This window comes from Narcine bancroftii, chromosome 6 (assembly GCF_036971445.1).
Source record: "Narcine bancroftii isolate sNarBan1 chromosome 6, sNarBan1.hap1, whole genome shotgun sequence".
In the NCBI taxonomy this organism is placed as follows: domain Eukaryota; kingdom Metazoa; phylum Chordata; class Chondrichthyes; order Torpediniformes; family Narcinidae; genus Narcine; species Narcine bancroftii.
Window position 1 is genome coordinate 247041028 of NC_091474.1, and position 20027 is coordinate 247061054.

Here is a 20027-nt window from a genome sequence, read left to right on the forward strand (position 1 = left end):
TGCTGGGTACAGAAATGAGGCAAGTGAAGCCCCACCGCATTAACTGCCACCATGGAGGCAGCTGCTGCTGCTGTAGTTGTGTTCATGATAACTGTAGATTCAAACTTCGGCTGAATCTTGCAGTCAGAGTCACCAATTCTAGTGGCTACTTCGGAAGAGCTACTAAAGCAATGCATATATATCAGTTTAGTCAACACAACATTGTTTTATTTAAACTTTACAGGCTTCTTTTATATATCTCGCGTCCCAGGCTCTATGGGATGGGGTGGAACATCTTTATGAGTTTGCTGCCGATCCACAGGACCAGCAAGTTTAAATTAAGCACAGTGAGAGTACAGCGCCTTCCGGTAGAAGACTCCGTAAACCAACATGCTGTTACTCGGCACACAGCACCGCGCACATGCTGTCCCTTAAATGGGTAATTACCCAGCTGTCTGTCTTATGGCTCCGCGCGCCCACCAAAGAACCGCGCTGGCGATGGTTCGCAATACCGCGCTGTCATCCACACGGCCGCTACAACAGTATCCTCTTGAAACATGAAGTGGACCAATGATATCCACGTGGACATGAGCAAAATGCCGAGTAACTGCTGGGAAGGACTGCAGTGGTGCTTTAGTGTGCCGCTGAACTTTTGCAATTTGGTAGGCAATGCAGGACCTCGCTATTTGTGTAATGTCTTTTTTAAGACCGAACCCCACGAATGTCTGAAACCATACGATTAGTCAATCTAATTGATGGATGTGAGAGACCATGCACTGAGTCAAATACTCAATGTTTCCTTGATGCCGGAACTACTGGGCATGGGCGTCCTGTTGATATAACACAGAGGAGCAATTTGCCACTAACTCCAAACTGGACATCTTTCAAATGCAGGTTCATGATTGCAGTTTGATAAGCATTCATCTCATGGTTATGCTCTTGGGCCACAGCCAAAGTTGTGTAGTCAATACCTTGATCTACAGATGAAACCTCAAGTGGAGCAGAGCAGTAAAATGCATCAGCTGCTACATTGTCTTTTCCAGAAATATGTAGTATTTTTATGGAAAATTCTGAAATAAATGATAATTGCCATTCTTGTCAAGCTGACCAGAGCTGTGCGACCTTGGAAAGTGCAAATGTTAAGGGTTTGTTGTTGGCATACTTAGTAAAATCTCTGCCCTCCAAAAAATAATGGAAGTGTCAAATAGGCAAGTAAATGGCCAAAAGCTCCTTATCAAAAGCACTGTATTTTTTTGCTTCACGAAGATGGCGGCTGAACAATGCTAATGGTTTCCATTGCCCGTTGACATTTTGATGAAGTGTACCTCCTACGGCCATACTGGAAATGTTGGCAGAAAGGGCAGTGGCTGCATTTAAAACTGGGTAGCTGAGCATAGTAGAATGAGTCAGCAAATCTTTCATCTTCAAGAAGGCGTTGTTTCCCTCTTCAGTTCAATGGATGGTTTCAGCATTTCCGGACAGTAAATTGAAAAGAAGCTTCATGATATGAGCTGCTTTTGGAAGAAACAAACAGTAAAAATCTACCATTCGCAAGAATTTCTGCAGGCTTTTAACCATAGCAGGTCTTGAGTACTTGGTAATGGCCTCAACTTTGGATGGCAGGGGGTCACGTCTTCCTGAATAATTCTATCCCCAAGAAATCAATAATTTCTTGTCTAAAAATGCATTTATCTGGATTGATGGTCAGTCCAAACTTTTGAAGATGAATAAAAAGTGTACAAAGATGTTCCAAATGTTGTTCTGTAGTCCCACTGGCCACTAAAATGTCATTGAGGTAAATGAAGACATTGATCATACGTCCTAAAGCATCCATCACCTGTTGAAATGATTGAGTGGCATTCTTTAATCTGAATGGTATTGTTAAAAATTCAATCAACCCAAATGGGATAATTATTTCTGTTTTTGGAATGTCTTCTGGCTCTACTGGTTCTGGATAAGAGGGGGCTATAACAAATAGAGTGAAAGCAAATCTGAAAGGCTTTTACAAATATGTGAACAGCAAAAGGAAAGTTTAGGATAGAATAGGTCCACCGGAAAATCAGAGCAGAGGAATGTGTGAGGAACCATATGAAATGGAAGAGATATTGAATAAATTCTTCTCATCGGTGATCACGAGGGAAAGAGATATTGAATTGTGTAGGATAAGTGAGGCAAAAAGGTTAGTTATGGAAAAGATAGGGATTAGTAAAGATGGGATTTTAGAACTTCTGGGGTATATAAAGGTAGATAAGTCTCCTGGCCCTGATGGGATTTTTCCCAGGACCTTAAGGGAGGTCAGGGAGGAAATAGCAGAGGCTCTGAAAGTGATTTTTCAACGGTCACTGGAGGAGGGTGTGGTGCCGCGGGATTGACAGGTTGCAAACGTGGTTCCATTGTTTAAAAAGGGCACAAGGTGTAGGCCAAGTAATTATTAGCCAGTAAGTTTGACATCAGTGGTGGGGAAATTAATGGAAGGAATTCTTAGGGATAATATGTTTAAATATCTGGAAAGGCAGGGATAAATCAGGGACATCCAACATGGATTTGTGAGGGGAAAGTTGTGTTTGACGAATCTTGTTGAATTTTTTGAAGAGATGACCAGAAAGGTTAATGAAGATAGAGCAGTTGATGTGGTCTATTTGGAATTTAGTAAGGCTTTTGATAAGGTTCCATATGAAAGGTTAGTGAGGAAGGTTCAATCTCTAGGGATTAATATAGAGATAATCAGATGGGTTCAACAGTGGCTGGAAGATAGACACCAGAGAGTCATGGTGGACAACTGTCTGTCAGGATGGAGGCTGGTGGTGAGTGGTGTGCCTCAAGGATTGGTGTTGGGTCCTTTGTTGTTCATCTCTTATATTAATGATTTGGATGACGGGGTGGTAAATTGGGTGAGTAAATATGCAGATGATACAAAAATAGGGGGAGTTGTGGATAGTGAGGAGGGATTTCATGGACTACAGAAGGATTTGGACTGTTTGGAAAGGTGGACTGAAATGTAGCAGATGAGTTTAATGTAGATAAATGTGAGGTGCTTCATTTTGGGAAGAATAACCAAAATAGGATGTATGCAGTGAAGGGAAAGACATAGAGGAACAGAGGGATCTTGAAATAACGGTTCAGCGTTCCTTGTAGGTGGATTCCTATGTAGATAGGGTGGTGAAAAAGACTTTTGGTCTGCTGGCCTTTATAAACCATAAAATGGAATATAGGAGCTGGGAGGTGATGTTGAGATTGTTTAAGGTATTGGTGAGACCAAGTTTGGAGTATTGTGTGCAGTTCTGGTCTCCAAATTATAGGAAGGATATAAATAAGGTTGAGAGGGTGCAAAGAAGGTTTACAAAAATGTTGCCTGGTTTGCAATATCTTGAATACAGAGAAAGATTGAATAGACTGGGACTTTATTCATTGGAGCGCAGAAGGTTGAGGGGATTTGATAGAGATCTTTAAAATTATGAAGGGAATAGATGGAGTAGGTATGAATAGGCTTTTTCCCCTGAGGGTAGGTGAGATTGGAACAAGGTGTCATAAGTTAAGGGTTAGGGGGTAAAACTTTAGGAGTAATATAAGAGGATGCTTCTTCACTCAGAGAGTGGTGGCTAAGTGGAATGATCTTCCAGAAAAGGTAGTTGTTGCAGGGTCAATTTTGTCATTTAAGAGGAGGTTAGATGAGTACATGGATGTGAGGGGGTTGGAAGGTTATGGGCAAGGGAGTGGGTAGGTGGAACTAGTGGAGTTTCATGTAAATCGGTGTTGACTAGAAGTGCCGATGTGGCCTCTTTCCATACTGTAAATTGTGTGGTTATATGGTTATTATTGGTACTTGGTGATAGGCACACACCATCTATTTTGGAGAAGATCTTCACTCCAAGCAAATTAGCCGAGAAATCCTGAACATGAGGTATCGGATAATGATCCAGGATAGTGGCATCATTAAGCCACCTGTAATCTCCACAAGGTCACCTATATATGTAATAGAGATGCCCAGGGACTGTTGGACCTACGAATTATGCTTAGTTTTTCCATCTTAGCAAACTCTTCCTTAGCTGAGCACAGCTTCTCTGGAGGAAAGCAGCATGTTTTAGCATGGATAGGAGGGCCCTTAGTACAAATACCATGAGTAACACCGTGCTTTGTATTGGAGGCAGAAAATTATAGAGTAGTAATCTCATGGAAATCTTCCAACATCTTGGAGAATTCATCTACTGATTAACTTAATGTTTGAAGGCGCAGAACAGAGGTAAGGGCGTCTGCCAGAGGAATAGTCTGAAAAGTAGTTCCATCTATTAGCCGACACCCTTTTAAGTTCATGAGGAATGAATGAACCTAAAGAAAATCTGTAAGCAAAGGCCCGGATACTGCTGCTATAATAAATGGGAAAGTGTAAAGATTATTTTGAAACTTGACATTCATCTTCTTGGTGCCTAAGGTCGGAATGTTGGAACTGTTAACTGCTCGAAGTTGTAGGTCCGGGGTAGGATGGCATGTGTAAAAATCGATGGCTGGAAATGCACTAACTTCTGAACCCATGTCCACCAGAAATTTTCGCTGGGACAACTGGTCACATACATACAGTAGGCTTGCAGGTTTCTCACCAACTGCCGCAGCCCTTACTAGGTTTTGGCCTTACTATGTTTCCTGCAAACACTTATGAGCATTTAATCCCCAATGCCTGTGGTAATAACACCAAGATGAGATGTCCACAGGCTGCTTGCTTATCTTGGGGCATTGCCTGATTGTAGGGAGTGATTTACTAAGAGCACTAGAGTGTGACATGGGGTCAATATCGGAGGGGTTGGTTGTGCAGACTTGTCTTTCCTTGCTTTGCTTTTTAGCCAGCCATAGAATGTTTGCCTCCGCCACTACAGCCCTTGGATCTTCAAATGAACACTTGGATAACAAGAGCCTAATATCATCTGGCATTTGCTAGAGCTGCTCAAATAACATATTGGGACTTCACCAGCTACCAGCAACAGCATTTCATCCATTAGTTCTGAAGGAGCACGGTCTCCCAACCCATCAAAATGGCAGCCCTTTTCCTATGGGACATAACATATACACGTAATAAAAGTATGACGTGGATCCCATAGGAAGTTGCCGACCCTCTTACTAACAACCTTGTTCAGGGCACTGACAAGATGGTAATGATGAGTGGTTTCCAATTTGACTTTGTGAAAGTGAAATTGTGCTTTAGCCTTTTGGAACCACAGTTTAGGCTCAGCTGTCTAGAAAGGTGGTAGCTTCACAGCAATGGCTGCAGAATCCATGTTTGTCCAAAAGTAGGTTTTTGAACTCATTGGGGTCACCAATTGTGGCCACTGGAATTGTGGTGGACATGACAAACTATCACACAAGGTGTTTCGAGAGTGAATCAAATGGTATTTACCCTTCATCACCTGTACAAACTTTTAAAAGCCAGAATCACGTGCTCTACACATGCTGACATCATCACACACTGATTTTACATGGCTGGTTTGATGCCTCCTGGGAGTTGTAGTGCTGCCATAGCACCACTACACTTTTGTTACCTTCTCAAAAAATTCAATAAGGCTCGTGAGGCACAACCTTCCCCTTCACAAAGCCACAGTGACTATCCTTGAGTAGACTGTACTTCTTCAAATGTTCATGGATCCTATCCTTAAGAATCCTCTCCAATGGCATAAGATTCACTGGTCAAAAATTCCCAGGCTTTTCCCTATTCTTTAAACAAGGAGACTACATTTGCCATTCTTCAATCCTCTGGTCCCCTGCGGCCAAAGAGGACTCAAATATCATAGCTACTGCCCCAGCTATTTCTTCCCTCACTTCCCATAGCAACCTGGGGTATGTCACATCTGGCCCTGGGGTCTTAGCAATCTTACTGTTTTGAAGAAGATCCAACACTTCCTCTTCCTTAATCTCAACACTGTCCAACATACAAGCCTGTTCTATTCTGATTGCACCTTGATCAAGGTCCTTTTTTTTTGTGAATACTGAAGCCATGTATTCATTTAGGACCTCCCCAACATTTTCCTCCTCCAGGCACATGTTGCCTCCTTTATCCTTTAGCGGCCCCACCATTTCATCATCCTTCTGTTCTTTACATACGAATAGATTGCCTTGGGATCCTCATTAATCCTACATGCCAAGGCCTTCTTATGTCCCCTTTGAGCTCTCCTATGTCCTTTCTTAAGCTTCTTCCTGGCTACTATATACTTCTCATGAGCCTTTCCCGTTTCCTGCTTCCTATTTCTAATATATGCTTCCTTCTTCCTCTTGACTAGCTGCTTCACCTGTTTTGTCAACCAGGGTTCGCTTTTCCTATCGTCTTTCCCTTGTTCTAGTGGGTCAAACTTATCCTGAACCCAGCACAAGTGGCCCTTAAAGTTTTCTACATTAGTTCTGTGCTTGAACATCTGTTTCCAATGTACTTTTGCTAGTTCCTGCCTCATCCTGTCATAATTAGCCCTTCCCCAATTAATCAGTTGGCCATTTTGTCTACTTCTATCCTTTTCCATAGCCTTGCTTAAACTCAAGGAGTAGTGGTCCCTCTCATTAAAATGTTCCCTACTGAGAAGTCCGCCATCTGACCAGTTTCATTACGCAGAATTAGATTCAATATGGCCTCTTCTCTCGTCAGCTGGTCCACATACTATGTCAGGAATATTGTTGGACACACCTGACAAATTCAGCCCCCTCTATCCCTTTTGCAGTAAGAGATGCCAGTCGATATTATGGAAGTTGAAGTCACCAATAACTACAATTCTGTATTTTGTGCACCATTCCAAAATATTCCTGCTGATCTGCTCCTCGGTGTCCCAAGGGCTATTTAGGGGCCTATAGACTACTCCCAGCACAGTGATTGCTCCCTTCCTTTCTGACCCACTCAGCGACTCAGTGGATACTCCCTCCACAGCCTCCTCCCCTTCTATAGCCATGATACTATCATGACCAGTACTGCTACTACCCCCGTCTCTTACCTCCCATCTTATTCTTTTTACCCCAGTACTTACATCAGCCAATACTTCTAGCATTGAAATAGAAACATTTCAAACCTCTAACTGACTACATTTATGATTTGTCTCCTGCCTGTCCTTCCTCACAAACTCAGAACACATGGCATCATACTTTTGACCTTCTGCCCTATTCTCTGCACTCACATTTTAGTTCCCTTACATTTCCGGAATCATCTTAACTTCAAAATATCATAGACAACTTCATCGACTTCAATTCTTGCTTTTACCTGAATTTATAACCATGGTTAAAAAGATGTCCACACAGAGATGATCAGTTGAGTAATGTGGCTTTTAAATCTGTATTATTTTAGAATAGTTTTGTCTTCTCCAGTCTTAGTTCTAAAAAAATCAATTCCTCTTCCAGGTCACAATGACAAAGAGTGTTCCAAATTTGATCAATACCATTCAAATGATTCACAATGTGTCACGGTATTATAATACTTCTCAACATCTGACATCACTCTTTATTAAGGTATGTGTTTTTATTGTTATGAATTTAAGAATGTGAAAGCTAAGTGGAGGACCTTCAAAGGTGACATTTTGAGAGTACATTGTATGTTCCTGTCAGGATTAAAGGCAAGGTTAGCAGGCAGAACAAATCTTGGATTTCGAGGGATATTGGTGATCTGGTTTGAAAGAAGAGAGAGGTGTATAGCAGGTATAGGCAACATGGAACAAATGAGGTACTTGAGAATAAAAATGCAAGAAAAACCTCAAGAAAGAAATCAGGAAGGCTAAAAGAAGACATGAGGTTGCTTTGGCAAACAAAGTGAAGGAAAATCCTAAGGATTTCTACAGGTATATTAAGAACAAAAGAATAGTAAGGGACAAAATTAATCTCCTTGAAGATAAGAGTGGTTGGGTTTATTTGAGCCAAAAGAGATGGGGGGGGGGGGGGAAAAGGAATCTTTAAAAAAAAATCAGTATTCACTCAGGAAATGGACAGAGAGTCGGGGGAAGTAAGAAAAACAAGATTAAAGAGGAGGAAATAAGGGTGGATGCCCCCGGGGCTTGACAGGGTATTCTCTCAGATCTTGAGGGAGGCTAGTGTAGAAATTGTACGGGCTCTGGCAGAAATATTTAAAATGTCCTTAGTCACAGGTGTGCTGCTGGAGGATAGGAGAGTAGCTCACATTATTTCATTGTTTCAAAAAAAGGCTCCAGAATTAACCCTGGAAATTATAGGCTGGTGATCCTGACATCAGTAGTAAGCAAATTATTGGAAGGTGTTCTAAAAGATCAAATATACGATTATTTGGATAGCCAGAAACTGATTAGGTATAGTCAGCATGGCTTTGTGCCTGGTAGGTCACGTTTAACCAATCTTACAGAGTTTTTCATGGCGGTTACCTGAAAAATTGTTGAAGGAAAGGCAGTGGATGTTGCCTTTGACAATGTCCTACATGGAAGGTAAGTCAGGAATATTCAGATGCTAGGCATTCATGGTGAAATAGTGAACTGGATTCAACTATAGCTGGATGGGAAAAACGAGAGTGTAGTGGTGGATGATTGCTTCTCAGACTGGAGGCCTGTGATTAATGGTGTGCACAGAGGGATCAGAGCTGAACTATTGTTTGTCAACTCTTTCAATGATCTGGATGATAATGTGGTAAATTGGATCAACAAGTTTGCAGATGACACTAAGATTGGAGGCATTATGGACAGTGAAGAAGGTTTTCAAAACTTGCAGAGGGATCTGGATCAGGTAAAATGTTCTGAAAATTGTCAGATGGAATTTAATGCAGACAAGTGTGAGATGTTGTATTTTGGAACGATAAACCAAGCAAGAAAGGACGTACAAGGTGAATGGTAGGACACTGAGGAGTGCAGCAGAGCACAGAGATCTGGGAATACAGATACACAATTTCCTGAAAGTGGCGTCAGAGGTGGGAAGGGTTATAAAGAGAGCTTCCGGCACTTTGGTCTTCATAAATCAAAGTATTGAGTATAGAAGATGGGATGTTATGGTAAAGTTGTACAAGACATTGGTGAGGCCAAATTTGGAGTATTGTGCAGTTTGTGCACTTTCCCTGTAACTCAATTTCTGAGTGTAGAGATGGTTTACAAGGATTTTTCCAGACTTCAGAAACTGAGTTACAGGGAAAGGTTAAATAAATTAGGACTTTATTCCCTGAAGCGTAGAAGAATGAGGGGAGATTTGATAGAGGTATTTAAAATTATGAGGAGGATAGACAGAGGGTAGGTAAGTTACAAACCAGAGATCATGGGTTAAGGGTGAAAGGGGAAAAAGTTTAGGGGAGCATGAGGGGAAACTTCTTCACACAGAGAGTGGTGGGAGTATGAAATGAGTTGCTAGCTGAAGTGAATGCAGGCTCAATCTGAACATTTAAGAAGATTTTGGACAGGTACATGTATAGGAGTGGTATAGAGGACTATGAACTGGATGTAGGTCTGTTGGACTACCCCAAAAAAATGATTCAGCATTGACTAGAATGGCTGAAGAGGCCTGTTTATGTGCTATAATGTTCTATAATTCTATAGTTATACTACATTTTTTTGGATTTCGTTTAATTCCTCCATGGTGATGTTTATTAATAATTTTAGGTCACAAATCAAATGGTTACAGCCTGCAAGGCATACATCACACAGGATGGTACACTTCGTGTGTGGGACCAGGATTCTGAAGTTGTTATTAATAAAATGCAGGTACAGCTTTATGAAACACATTGTATTTTTAGCAGATCCATCAAATGCATACTGATGTTAATGGACCATGTTGAGTATGTTGGTATGCAATAACGCACATGTCCAATTGTAGGAAGTTTCAAATGGGATGTTTTATTAGACACTTAACTGTGTGCAGCTTGTAGCCATGGAAGGCCTTCATCACGTACTAAAATGTAATGTAATGACATCACACATATCATTTGCATACATTACATGCCTCCCCCTGAAGCTTTCTTGTCCTATGACAGAAATATCTAGCTTCCCACAATATGTTTCTTACACCCCACCCCCATAGGAAACTAGATTAATTATCCATCTACCTGCATTACACATTTCTCATTTCTTCTTTTCTTTCTTTGGCTTGGCTTCGCGGACGAAGATTTATGGAGGGGGTAAAAAAGTCCACGTCAGCTGCAGGCTCGTTTGTGGCTGACCAGTCCAATGCGGGACAGGCAGACACGATTGCAGCGGTTGCAAGGGAAAATTGGTTGGTTGGGGTTGGGTGTTGGGTTTTTCCTCCTTTGCCTTTTGTCAGTGAGGTGGGCTCTGCGGTCTTCTTCAAAGGAGGCTGCTGCCCACCAAACTGTGAGGCGCCAAGATGCACGGTTTGAGGCGTTATCAGCCCACTGGCGGTGGTCAATGTGGCAGGCACCAAGAGATTTCTTTAGGCAGTCCTTGTACCTTTTCTTTGGTGCACCTCTGTCACGGTGGCCAGTGGAGAGCTCGCCATATAATACGATCTTGGGAAGGCGATGGTCCTCCATTCTGGAGACGTGACCCATCCAGCGCAGCTGGATCTTCAGCAGCGTGGACTCGATGCTGTCGACCTCTGCCATCTCGAGTACCTCGACGTTAGGGGTGTGAGCGCTCCAATGGATGTTGAGGATGGAGCGGAGACAACGCTGGTGGAAGCGTTCTAGGAGCCGTAGGTGGTGCCGGTAGAGGACCCATGATTCGGAGCCGAACAGGAGTGTGGGTATGACAACGGCTCTGTATACGCTTATCTTTGTGAGGTTTTTCAGTTGGTTGTTTTTCCAGACTCTTTTGTGTAGTCTTCCAAAGGCGCTATTTGCCTTGGCGAGTCTGTTGTCTATCTCATTGTCGATCCTTGCATCTGATGAAATGGTGCAGCCGAGATAGGTAAACTGGTTGACCGTTTTGAGTTTTGTGTGCCCGATGGAGATGTGGGGGGGCTGGTAGTCATGGTGGGGAGCTGGCTGATGGAGGACCTCAGTTTTCTTCAGGCTGACTTCCAGGCCAAACATTTTGGCAGTTTCCGCAAAGCAGGACGTCAAGCGCTGAAGAGCTTGCTCTGAATGGGCAACTAAAGCGGCATCATCTGCAAAGAGTAGTTCACGGACAAGTTTCTCTTGTGTCTTGGTGTGAGCTTGCAGGCGCCTCAGATTGAAGAGACTGCCATCCGTGCGGTACCGGATGTAAACAGCGTCTTCATTGTTGGGGTCTTTCATGGCTTGGTTCAGCATCATGCTGAAGAAGATTGAAAAGAGGGTTGGTGCGAGAACACAGCCTTGCTTCACGCCATTGTTAATGGAGAAGGGTTCAGAGAGCTCATTGCTGTATCTGACCCAACCTTGTTGGTTTTCGTGCAGTTGGATAATCATGTTGAGGAACTTTGGGGGACATCCGATGCGCTCTAGTATTTGCCAAAGCCCTTTCCTGCTCACGGTGTCGAAGGCTTTGGTGAGGTCAGCAAAGGTGATGTAGAGTCCTTTGTTTTGTTCTCTGCACTTTTCTTGGAGCTGTCTGAGGGCAAAGACCATGTCAGTGGTTCCTCTGTTTGCGCGAAAGCCGCACTGTGATTCTGGGAGAATATTCTCAGCGACACTAGGTATTATTCTATTTAGTAGAATCCTAGCGAAGATTTTGCCTGCAATGGAGAGCAACGTGATTCCCCTGTAGTTTGAGCAGTCTGATTTCTCGCCTTTGTTTTTGTCCCCTGAAACCCTCTGGGATCAGTTGAAGGCTACCATACTGCAATCCACTGAAGAGGTACTGGGCTTCTCCTCCAGGAAAAACAAGGAATGGTTTGACGAAAACAGCCAGGAAATCCAGGAGCTGCTGGCAAAGAAGCGAGCTGCCCACCAGGCTCACCTTACAAAGCCGTCCTGTCCAGAGAAGAAACAAGCCTTCCGTCGCGCATGCAGCCATCTTCAGCGCAAACTCCGGGAGATCCAAAATGAGTGGTGGACTAGCCTCGCCAAACGAACACAGCTCAGCGCGGACATTGGCGACTTCAGGGGTTTCTACGAGGCTCTAAAGGCTGTGTACGGCCCCTCACCCCAAGTCCAAAGCCCGCTGCGCAGCTCAGACGGCAAAGTCCTCCTCAGCGACAAGATCTCCATCCTCAACCGATGGTCAGAACACTTCCAATCTCTTTTCAGTACCAACCGCTCAGTCCAAGATTCCGCCCTGCTCCAGCTCCCTCAACAGCCCCTAAGGCTAGAGCTGGATGAGGTTCCCACCCTGGATGAGACATATAAGGCAATCGAACAACTGAAAAGTGGCAAAGCAGCAGGTATGGATGGAATCCCCCCAGAAGTCTGGAAGGCTGGCGGCAAAACTCTGCATGCCAAACTGCATGAGTTTTTCAAGCTTTGTTGGGACCAAGGTAAACTGCCTCAGGATCTTCGTGATGCCACCATCATCACCCTGTACATTTCTCATTTACATTTAAAAAAAAACTCAGAACATTACATTGCAAAAGTAACTTATCGACATTAACAATCTTCAGCTGTTTATTACATCTTTGCAATAAGCCTCGCTGGTTTTCTCCTTATCCTGCTAGAACGTCTCGGTAGCTGGGTAGCCTGATGCACAGACTCTCCAGAATTTTTGTCAAGTCTCTGAGGTTCTGATGTCTCAGATTCTACAATCTCTTCTCTGTTTGTGGCGATCATACCTCGTCTCCTGGTTCAGAAGATAACTCTCCTGCTTCTTGATTATCTGACTGTTCATTCAGCATTAGGTTACCTGTGCATTGTGTGGGGAAGACAAGTTGAATGAAATTGGTGAAACTATTCTGGGGTTAATTTTGTATAAATGGAATAATGAGTCATTTAAAGCAACTAAATATTTTACTGTATTGAAACATTTTAAACATATGGAATATAATTCATATTGAGAGAGCAATTAAACATTATCAATTATCAAAAATGTTGTTAAAACAAAATCAACTTCTTCCTTTCACTTTGAATCATTCTTTATTTGATAATTGGTATAGTAAAGGTTGACAGAGAATAAAAGATTGTTTCTTAGGGTCTTTTTTAACTTTTGATCAATTAAAATATAAATACAATATACATAATAATACAATTTTTGCATATTATCAATTAAAAATGTATTTAAAAGAGAGACTGGGAGCAGACTTGAGACTCCCTAAACAAAGTCAATTAAACAAAGTCAATTTGAAGATACAATAACATACATATGTTGTTAAGAAATTTATTATTATATGTATATAAAATTACAAGAAACTGTAAAGAAAAAAGATTTATATAAATCAAAAATCCGATGGGAGAAAGATTAAAATATACAAATTTGAGGAGATTTGGTCAAAATTATGTTATGAAAGTGTTACAAATATAGTAAATGTTAGATATCAAATAGTTCAATATAATTTTCTTTATCAATTGTATTATACTCCACATAAGTTAAATGGACTTGATCCTAATTATTCAAATAAATGTTTTCAATGTGCGAAAGAAATTGGGACTTTTTTTGCATTCAGTTTGGTCTTGTGAAAAAGTGGAAAGATTTTGGAATGAACTGAGTTTATTATTAGGGCAAATTATGAAGATAAAGATATCAAAGGATCCAAAAATATTTTTACTTGGAGATATTTATGAAAGGAATATAAAATTGAAATGGACAAATATCAAGAAATTTTTTAAATATTGCAATAGCAACTGCAAAGAAATGTCTAGTGATATCATGGAAAGATGAGAGAGAAGTGTTAATAAGTAAATGGTATAATGAGATGCAAAATTGTATACCTTTGGAAAAAAAATTACATATAATTTAAGGAATTGAGTTGAAAATGTTTATATTATTTGGAAACCCATATATGGATTTTATGGATATTTTTCTGTCCACCTGTCTTATCCACTCCTCTTAATTAGTAATTTTTAATAACAATCAATGATGCTAATATCATTGTATATTAAATGGTAGGTGTTTCTTTCTTTTCTTTCCTTTTCTTACTTTTGGGTGGGAGGGGTGATATAGAAAAGTACTTTTTTTTTGTATCATTGGCTATGGATATTTGATGAATGTTTTATGCATTTTGTCCTGTAATGATGCAAACAATTAAATAAAATAAAAAAAAAGAATCAAGCACACAACATTCCGGCCCATAATTAATAGAATAATATAATAATAATTACTATAAAGTATAAATTACTATCACAACTGAGTCACTTATTACAAATTTTGCTGATGTGTCTTTTACACAAGCAGCCAAAATATATTCCATTCTGCTTTAAAATGGTTAATTTCTCGTCATGCGACTTTTTCTCCAATTGTGAAAATCTTTCTAAAGCATGATTATCTTTGCAAGACAAACAGCTTTCATGAATAGTCTGATCTCCCTTTTTCTTTGTTTCCTTGTTCTTTCCTGTGTTTGTATCTGACACAGCAACAATAAAGGTACTTTCCTTTGGTTTCTGTTGAGACAATGACTTAGACTTCTTTACATCTTTAGGAACTATTGAAGTATCCTTAATATTTCCAAACACTGGCATGGTGTTAACATACACATGCTATTCCAAAAATTGTACAACATCCTCAAAGATGGCGTCCCTTCTGGAAAGCATCTTAAGCTATGTGACTTTAGTTCTCCATAAACCCTTTAGCTTATAACGCAAATTGTTTATAATATTCAACAAAATAACAAACAAATTCAACTCTTGCAAATGTACACTACTTCCCATTGTGTGGCAACATCCTCTCAGAAAGAGTGCATATTCTTGTAAAGCCTTTGTATTCTCTAATTTTATTACTGACCAAGAAAGGATCTTGTCTATGTGGGCCCTTGCAATTTTATGTTCACTGCCATAATGATGTTATAATAATTCTTTTACCCTTTTAAAACCTTGGATCTGAATTCATATATTGGCAACTTTTGACTAACTCCTTCACCTTTACTGTAGTATATGGTTCTATTTTACAAATAATAAAGGTGATCTTTAGCATTTTTTTGTAATTCTTTCAATGTGATGTTCAAAAGATTTGATGAACGTCGGATATTGTAATAGATCTCCATTAAAAACTGGAATTTCCTTCATAGGTAAACTGTATAAACCATGTAGCTGCGCTAACATTGCAATGATTTCAGTTTGTTTTGCTATAAGTTATATTATCTTGTCTTGTCCACCATGGCTTGTGACTGGTTTTCTTTTTTTAAAATTTTTTTTATTTTTCACACTATAAACCATATTGACCAAGATACATACAGACATTTTTCTTCTTAAATATTACAGTGTCATTTTCTCCCCTTTTTTCCCCATCCCTTCCTTCCCTCCCTCACCCTCTTCCCCATTTATTTGAAGTTCAATCTATAAGATACATTAAACCCGTTAAACAATGTTGTCACTTAATAAAAATAAACAAGAAATTTTACTGAGTCAGTTCTTTTCGTTATCTTCTCCTTCTGTCATTTTAGGTGGTGGAAGTCCATGGTAGGATTTCTCTATTGTATTTCATGTATGGCTCCCATATTTGTTCGAATATTGTAATGTTATTTCTTAAATTATATGTTATTTTTTTCTAATGGAATACATTTATTCATTTCTATGTACCATTGTTGTATTCTCAAGTTGACTTCTAATTTCCAGATTGACATGATACATTTTTTTGCTACAGCTAGGGCTATCATAACAAATCTTTTTTGTGCTCCATCCAAATCGAGTCCAAATTCTTTGTTTCTTATATTACTTAGGAGGAAGATCTCTGGGTTTTTTGGCATATTGCTTTTTGTGATTTTATTTAATATCTGGTTTAGATCTTTCCAAAATTTTTCCACTTTCTCACATGTCCAAATTGCATGAATTGTTGTCCCGTTTCCTTTTTTACAGCGAAAACATCTGTCTGATACTTGGGTCCCATTTATTTAACTTTTGAGGTGTCATGTATAGCCTGTGTATCCAGTTATATTGTATTATGTATAACCTCGTGTTTATTGTATTTCTCATGGTTCCGGAGCATAGCTTCTCCCATGTTTTATTCTTTATCTTTATGTTTAGATCTTGTTCCTATTTTTGTTTAGGTTTACCGTTTGTTTCCTTGTTCTCTTTTTCTTGCAGTTTGATGTACATGTTTGTTACAAATTTTTAAATTATCAATGAGTCTGTAATCACATATTCAAAATTGCTTCCTTCTGGTAACCTCAGACTGTTTCCCAATTTGTCCTTCAAGTAGGTTTTCAGTTGGTAGTATGCAAACATTGTATCGTGAGTTATATTATATTTATCCTTCATTTGTTCAAAGGATAATAATTTATTTCCCGAAAAACAATTTTCTATTCTTTTGATCCCTTTTCTCTCCCATTCTCTAAAGGAAAGGTTATCTATTGTGAAAGGGATTAGCTGATTTTGCGTCAATATTAGTTTTGGTAGTTGGTAATTTGTTTTATTCCTTTCTATATGAATCTTCTTCCAAATGTTGAGCAGATGACGCAATACCGGTGAATTCCTACGTTGCACCAATTTTTCATCCCATTTATATAGTATATTTTCAGGTATCTTCTCCCCTATTTTATCTAGTTAAAATCTGGTCCAATCTGGTTTTTCCCTTGTTTGATAAAAATCTGATAGTTATCTTAATTGTGCGGCTCTATAATAATTTTTAAAGTTTAGTAGTTGTAAGCCTCCTTGTTTGTACCATTCTGTTAATTTATCTAGTGCTATCCTCGGTTTCCCCCCTTTGCATAAGAATTTCCTTATTATTTTCTTTAACTCCTTGAAAAATTTCTCTGTTAGGTGTATTGGTAATGACTGAAATAGGTATTGTATCCTTGGGAAAATGTTCATTTTAATGCAGTTTATCCTTCCGATCAGTGTTAGTGGTAAGTCTTTCCAATGCTCTAAATCGTCTTGTAATTTTTTTCATTAATGGATGGTAATTGAGTTTATATAGATGGCCAAGGTTCTTATTTAGTTGTATACCTAGGTATCGCATTGCTTGTGTTTGCCATCTAAATGGCGATTCTTTCTTAAAATTTGTGAAATCCGCATTATTCATTGGCATTGCTTCACTTTTATTTGCGTTGATCTTGTACCCCGATACTTCTCCATATTCCTTCAATTTCCTATGTATTCTTTTATTGATATTTCTGGTTCTGTTAAGTATATTATAACGTCATCTGCAAATAGACTTATTTTATATTCCTTCTCTTTTATTTTTATCCCTCTTATCAGTTCTGCTAGTGGTTCTATAGCTAACGCGAACAGTGAGGGAGAAAGTGGACATCCCTGTCTTGTTGATCTGCTTAAGTCAAATTGTTTTGATATATATCCATTTACTGTCACTTTCACCAATGGCCCCTTATATAATGCCTTAATCCGATTAATATATTTCTCTGGTAGGCTGAATTTTTGTAGTACTTTGAATAAATAATTCCATTCTACTCTGTCAAAGGCCTTCTCTGCGGCTAAAGCAACCACTACTGTTGGAGTTTTATTTCCTTCTACTGCATGAATTAAGTTGATAAATTTACAGATATTGTCTGTTGTTCATCTTTTTTTAATAAATCCAGTTTGGTCTAGATTTACTATTTTTGGTACATAGTCGGCCAATCTGTTTGCTGATAGTTTAGCTATTATCTTATAATCTGTGTTAAGTAGAGATATTGGTCTATTTTTTTATTTAATTTTTTATTTTTCACACCATAAACCACATTGACCAAGATACATACATTTTCCTTTTCAAATATATAGTGTCATTTTCTCCCCCCCTCCCTCCTCCCATCCCACCCTCCCTACCTCCCCCCCATTCATTTAAAGTACAAAATCTAAGATACATTAAACCCGTTAAACAATGTTGTCACTTAATAAAAATAAACAAGAAATTTTACTGAGTCAGTTCTTTTCGTTATCTTCTCCTTCTGTCATTTTAGGTGGTGGAAGTCCATGGTAGGATTTCTCTATTGTGTTTCATGTATGGCTCCCATATTTGTTCAAATATTGTAATGTTATTTCTTAAATTATATGTTATTTTTTCTAATGGAATACATTTATTCATTTCTATATACCATTGTTGTATTCTCAAATTATCTTCTAATTTCCAGGTTGACACAATACATTTTTTTGCTATGGCTAGAGCTATCTTAACAAATCCTTTTTGTGCACCATCCAAATCAAGTCCAAATTCTTTGTTTTTTATGTTACTTAGGAGGAAGATCTCTGGGTTTTTTGGTATATTGTTTTCTGTAATTTTATTTAATATCTGGTTTAGATCTTCCCAAAATTTTTCTACTTTCTCACATGTCCAGATTGCATGAATTGTTGTTCCCATTTCTTTTTTACAACGAAAACATCTGTCAGATACTGTTGGGTCCCATTTATTTAACTTTTGAGGTGTAATGTATAGCCTGTGTATCCAGTTATATTGTATCATACAGGCTGAGTGTAGTGAACTGTGATTCACTAGAAGTGTCCTGTACTGATAACTGATCCTGCCTCCCGGCTCCTCCCTTGGGGGCCTGTATATAACCAGGGACGTCTTCCATACAGATGAGCTCTGGATGTCGGCGCTCATCTTAATGATAGGGACGAAAGGGTACACAGTGGTCTGAGACTGCCCGACATAAGAGACAACAGTGGAAGTGCCGAAGGCCCGCTACATGAAGGCCCGGAACAAGGTCCTAGCTAAGCACTGGCTCGCCCTACACTACCAACAGCCCAGAGAGTTGATTGACAACTATCTGCTGGATCCGCGGATGCTGACTAAAAAGTGCAGGTATGAGGCCGCTTCAGGCCATGTCCAGGAAGATGAACAAATTGAGGACACCCTGGTCGGAGGTGTCTGCTTGAGGTACGTAAGGCAGTGACTGCTCAAGTTGGGAAGGAAGGACCTCGCCAGCCACATTGAGCTGGCCAAATCACTGGAACAGGCTTGTCTCGAGAATGATGACCTGGAGGCCAGCGAACTCATGCTCTTGGATGAGAACCTCCAAGGACCAGCTGCTCTTGCTACGATGGACCCCGCTCTAACGGTTGCCGCTTCCTGAGCCCGGGAATGCTTTTTCTGTGTCGAGGGACAGCACCCTTGTGCCCATTGCCCAGCCAAAGACTCAGCGTGCTCCAGCTGTGGGAAGAAGGGACAATGGGTGAGGGTGCCGTGGAAAGGGAGGTCCAGAGAAGTTGATGAACTGTACCACCCCTGGCTCTGACTCCAGCCTCAAGTCGTCTGCGCCCGACTCACCCGAGATCGCCTGCTGCGCAACATGCTGCCTACAGAAATGGCGTGAAAATGCTCAGTGGCCATCTTGCAGCAGCCAGATTTTGAATTTAGGGCCATCATCAGAGGAGGAAGGAGGGTGCCCATCTTGCCATGCCAGAAGGTCGGCACCATCTTACCTGCACAGGTCAATTCAGGACAGAGGGGGCCACTTGACCGAAGAACAGAACATCTCCCCAGTGACCTGGCATTCGCTAGTCCTCGACCAGAATAGACCTCATCAGCTCAGCAACTGGATGGTGACGATGAAGGTAGACGGACATTCGACCGTTGATTGACACAGACTCCATGGAAATTTCATAGACTCACGGACTGTGCAAAAATATAACTTAAAAATCTACCTGTTGAATTACCGAATCTTCCTAGCATCCCAGCATGGTACAGAAACCTTGTATAGTTCATCTGTCATTTGAAGGGAGGGGGAGAATAATGTTGGGTCTGGACTTCCTGTGTCACCTTAAAAGCGTGACCTTGGAGTTTTCTGGTCCCCTTCCTCCGGTAATGGTTCGGAATGGAGGGCCCTCAAAACCTGGAGCCACTTGCAGCCTCTTCATGATGAACATCGACCCCCCCAGCTCTGTTCCCAAACCTGTCTGCTGACTGTAAGCCCATCACTGCCAAGAGCAGGAGGTACAGTGCAGCAGACAGAGTGTTTATAAAGATGAGACCCAGCGCCTGCTGGAGGAGGGGATCATTGAACCCAGCACCAGCCTGTGGAGAGTGCAACTGGTGGTAGTAAAGGGGGAAAACAAGACCAGGTTAGTGATTGACTATAGCCAAACAATTAACACACTCCTGGCCCTCACATTTTGGATATGGTGAACAATATCGCGTATCAGGTCTATTCGACCATTGACCTGAAAGCTGCCTATCACCAGCTGTCATTCCATT

The 20027-nt window shown here is 40.4% G+C and overlaps 1 protein-coding gene across 1 annotated transcript in view; it reads left to right on the forward strand.

The window, feature by feature from the left end:
* LOC138737386 (dynein axonemal heavy chain 8-like) overlaps positions 1-20027 on the forward strand; it is a 446335-nt gene that overhangs the window by 174248 nt on the left and 252060 nt on the right. Inside the window, exons 11-12 of the mRNA XM_069888133.1 lie at positions 7339-7446; positions 9540-9641. Coding sequence (XP_069744234.1) covers positions 7339-7446; positions 9540-9641 — 210 coding nt within the window. The remainder of the gene's footprint in view (positions 1-7338; positions 7447-9539; positions 9642-20027) is intronic.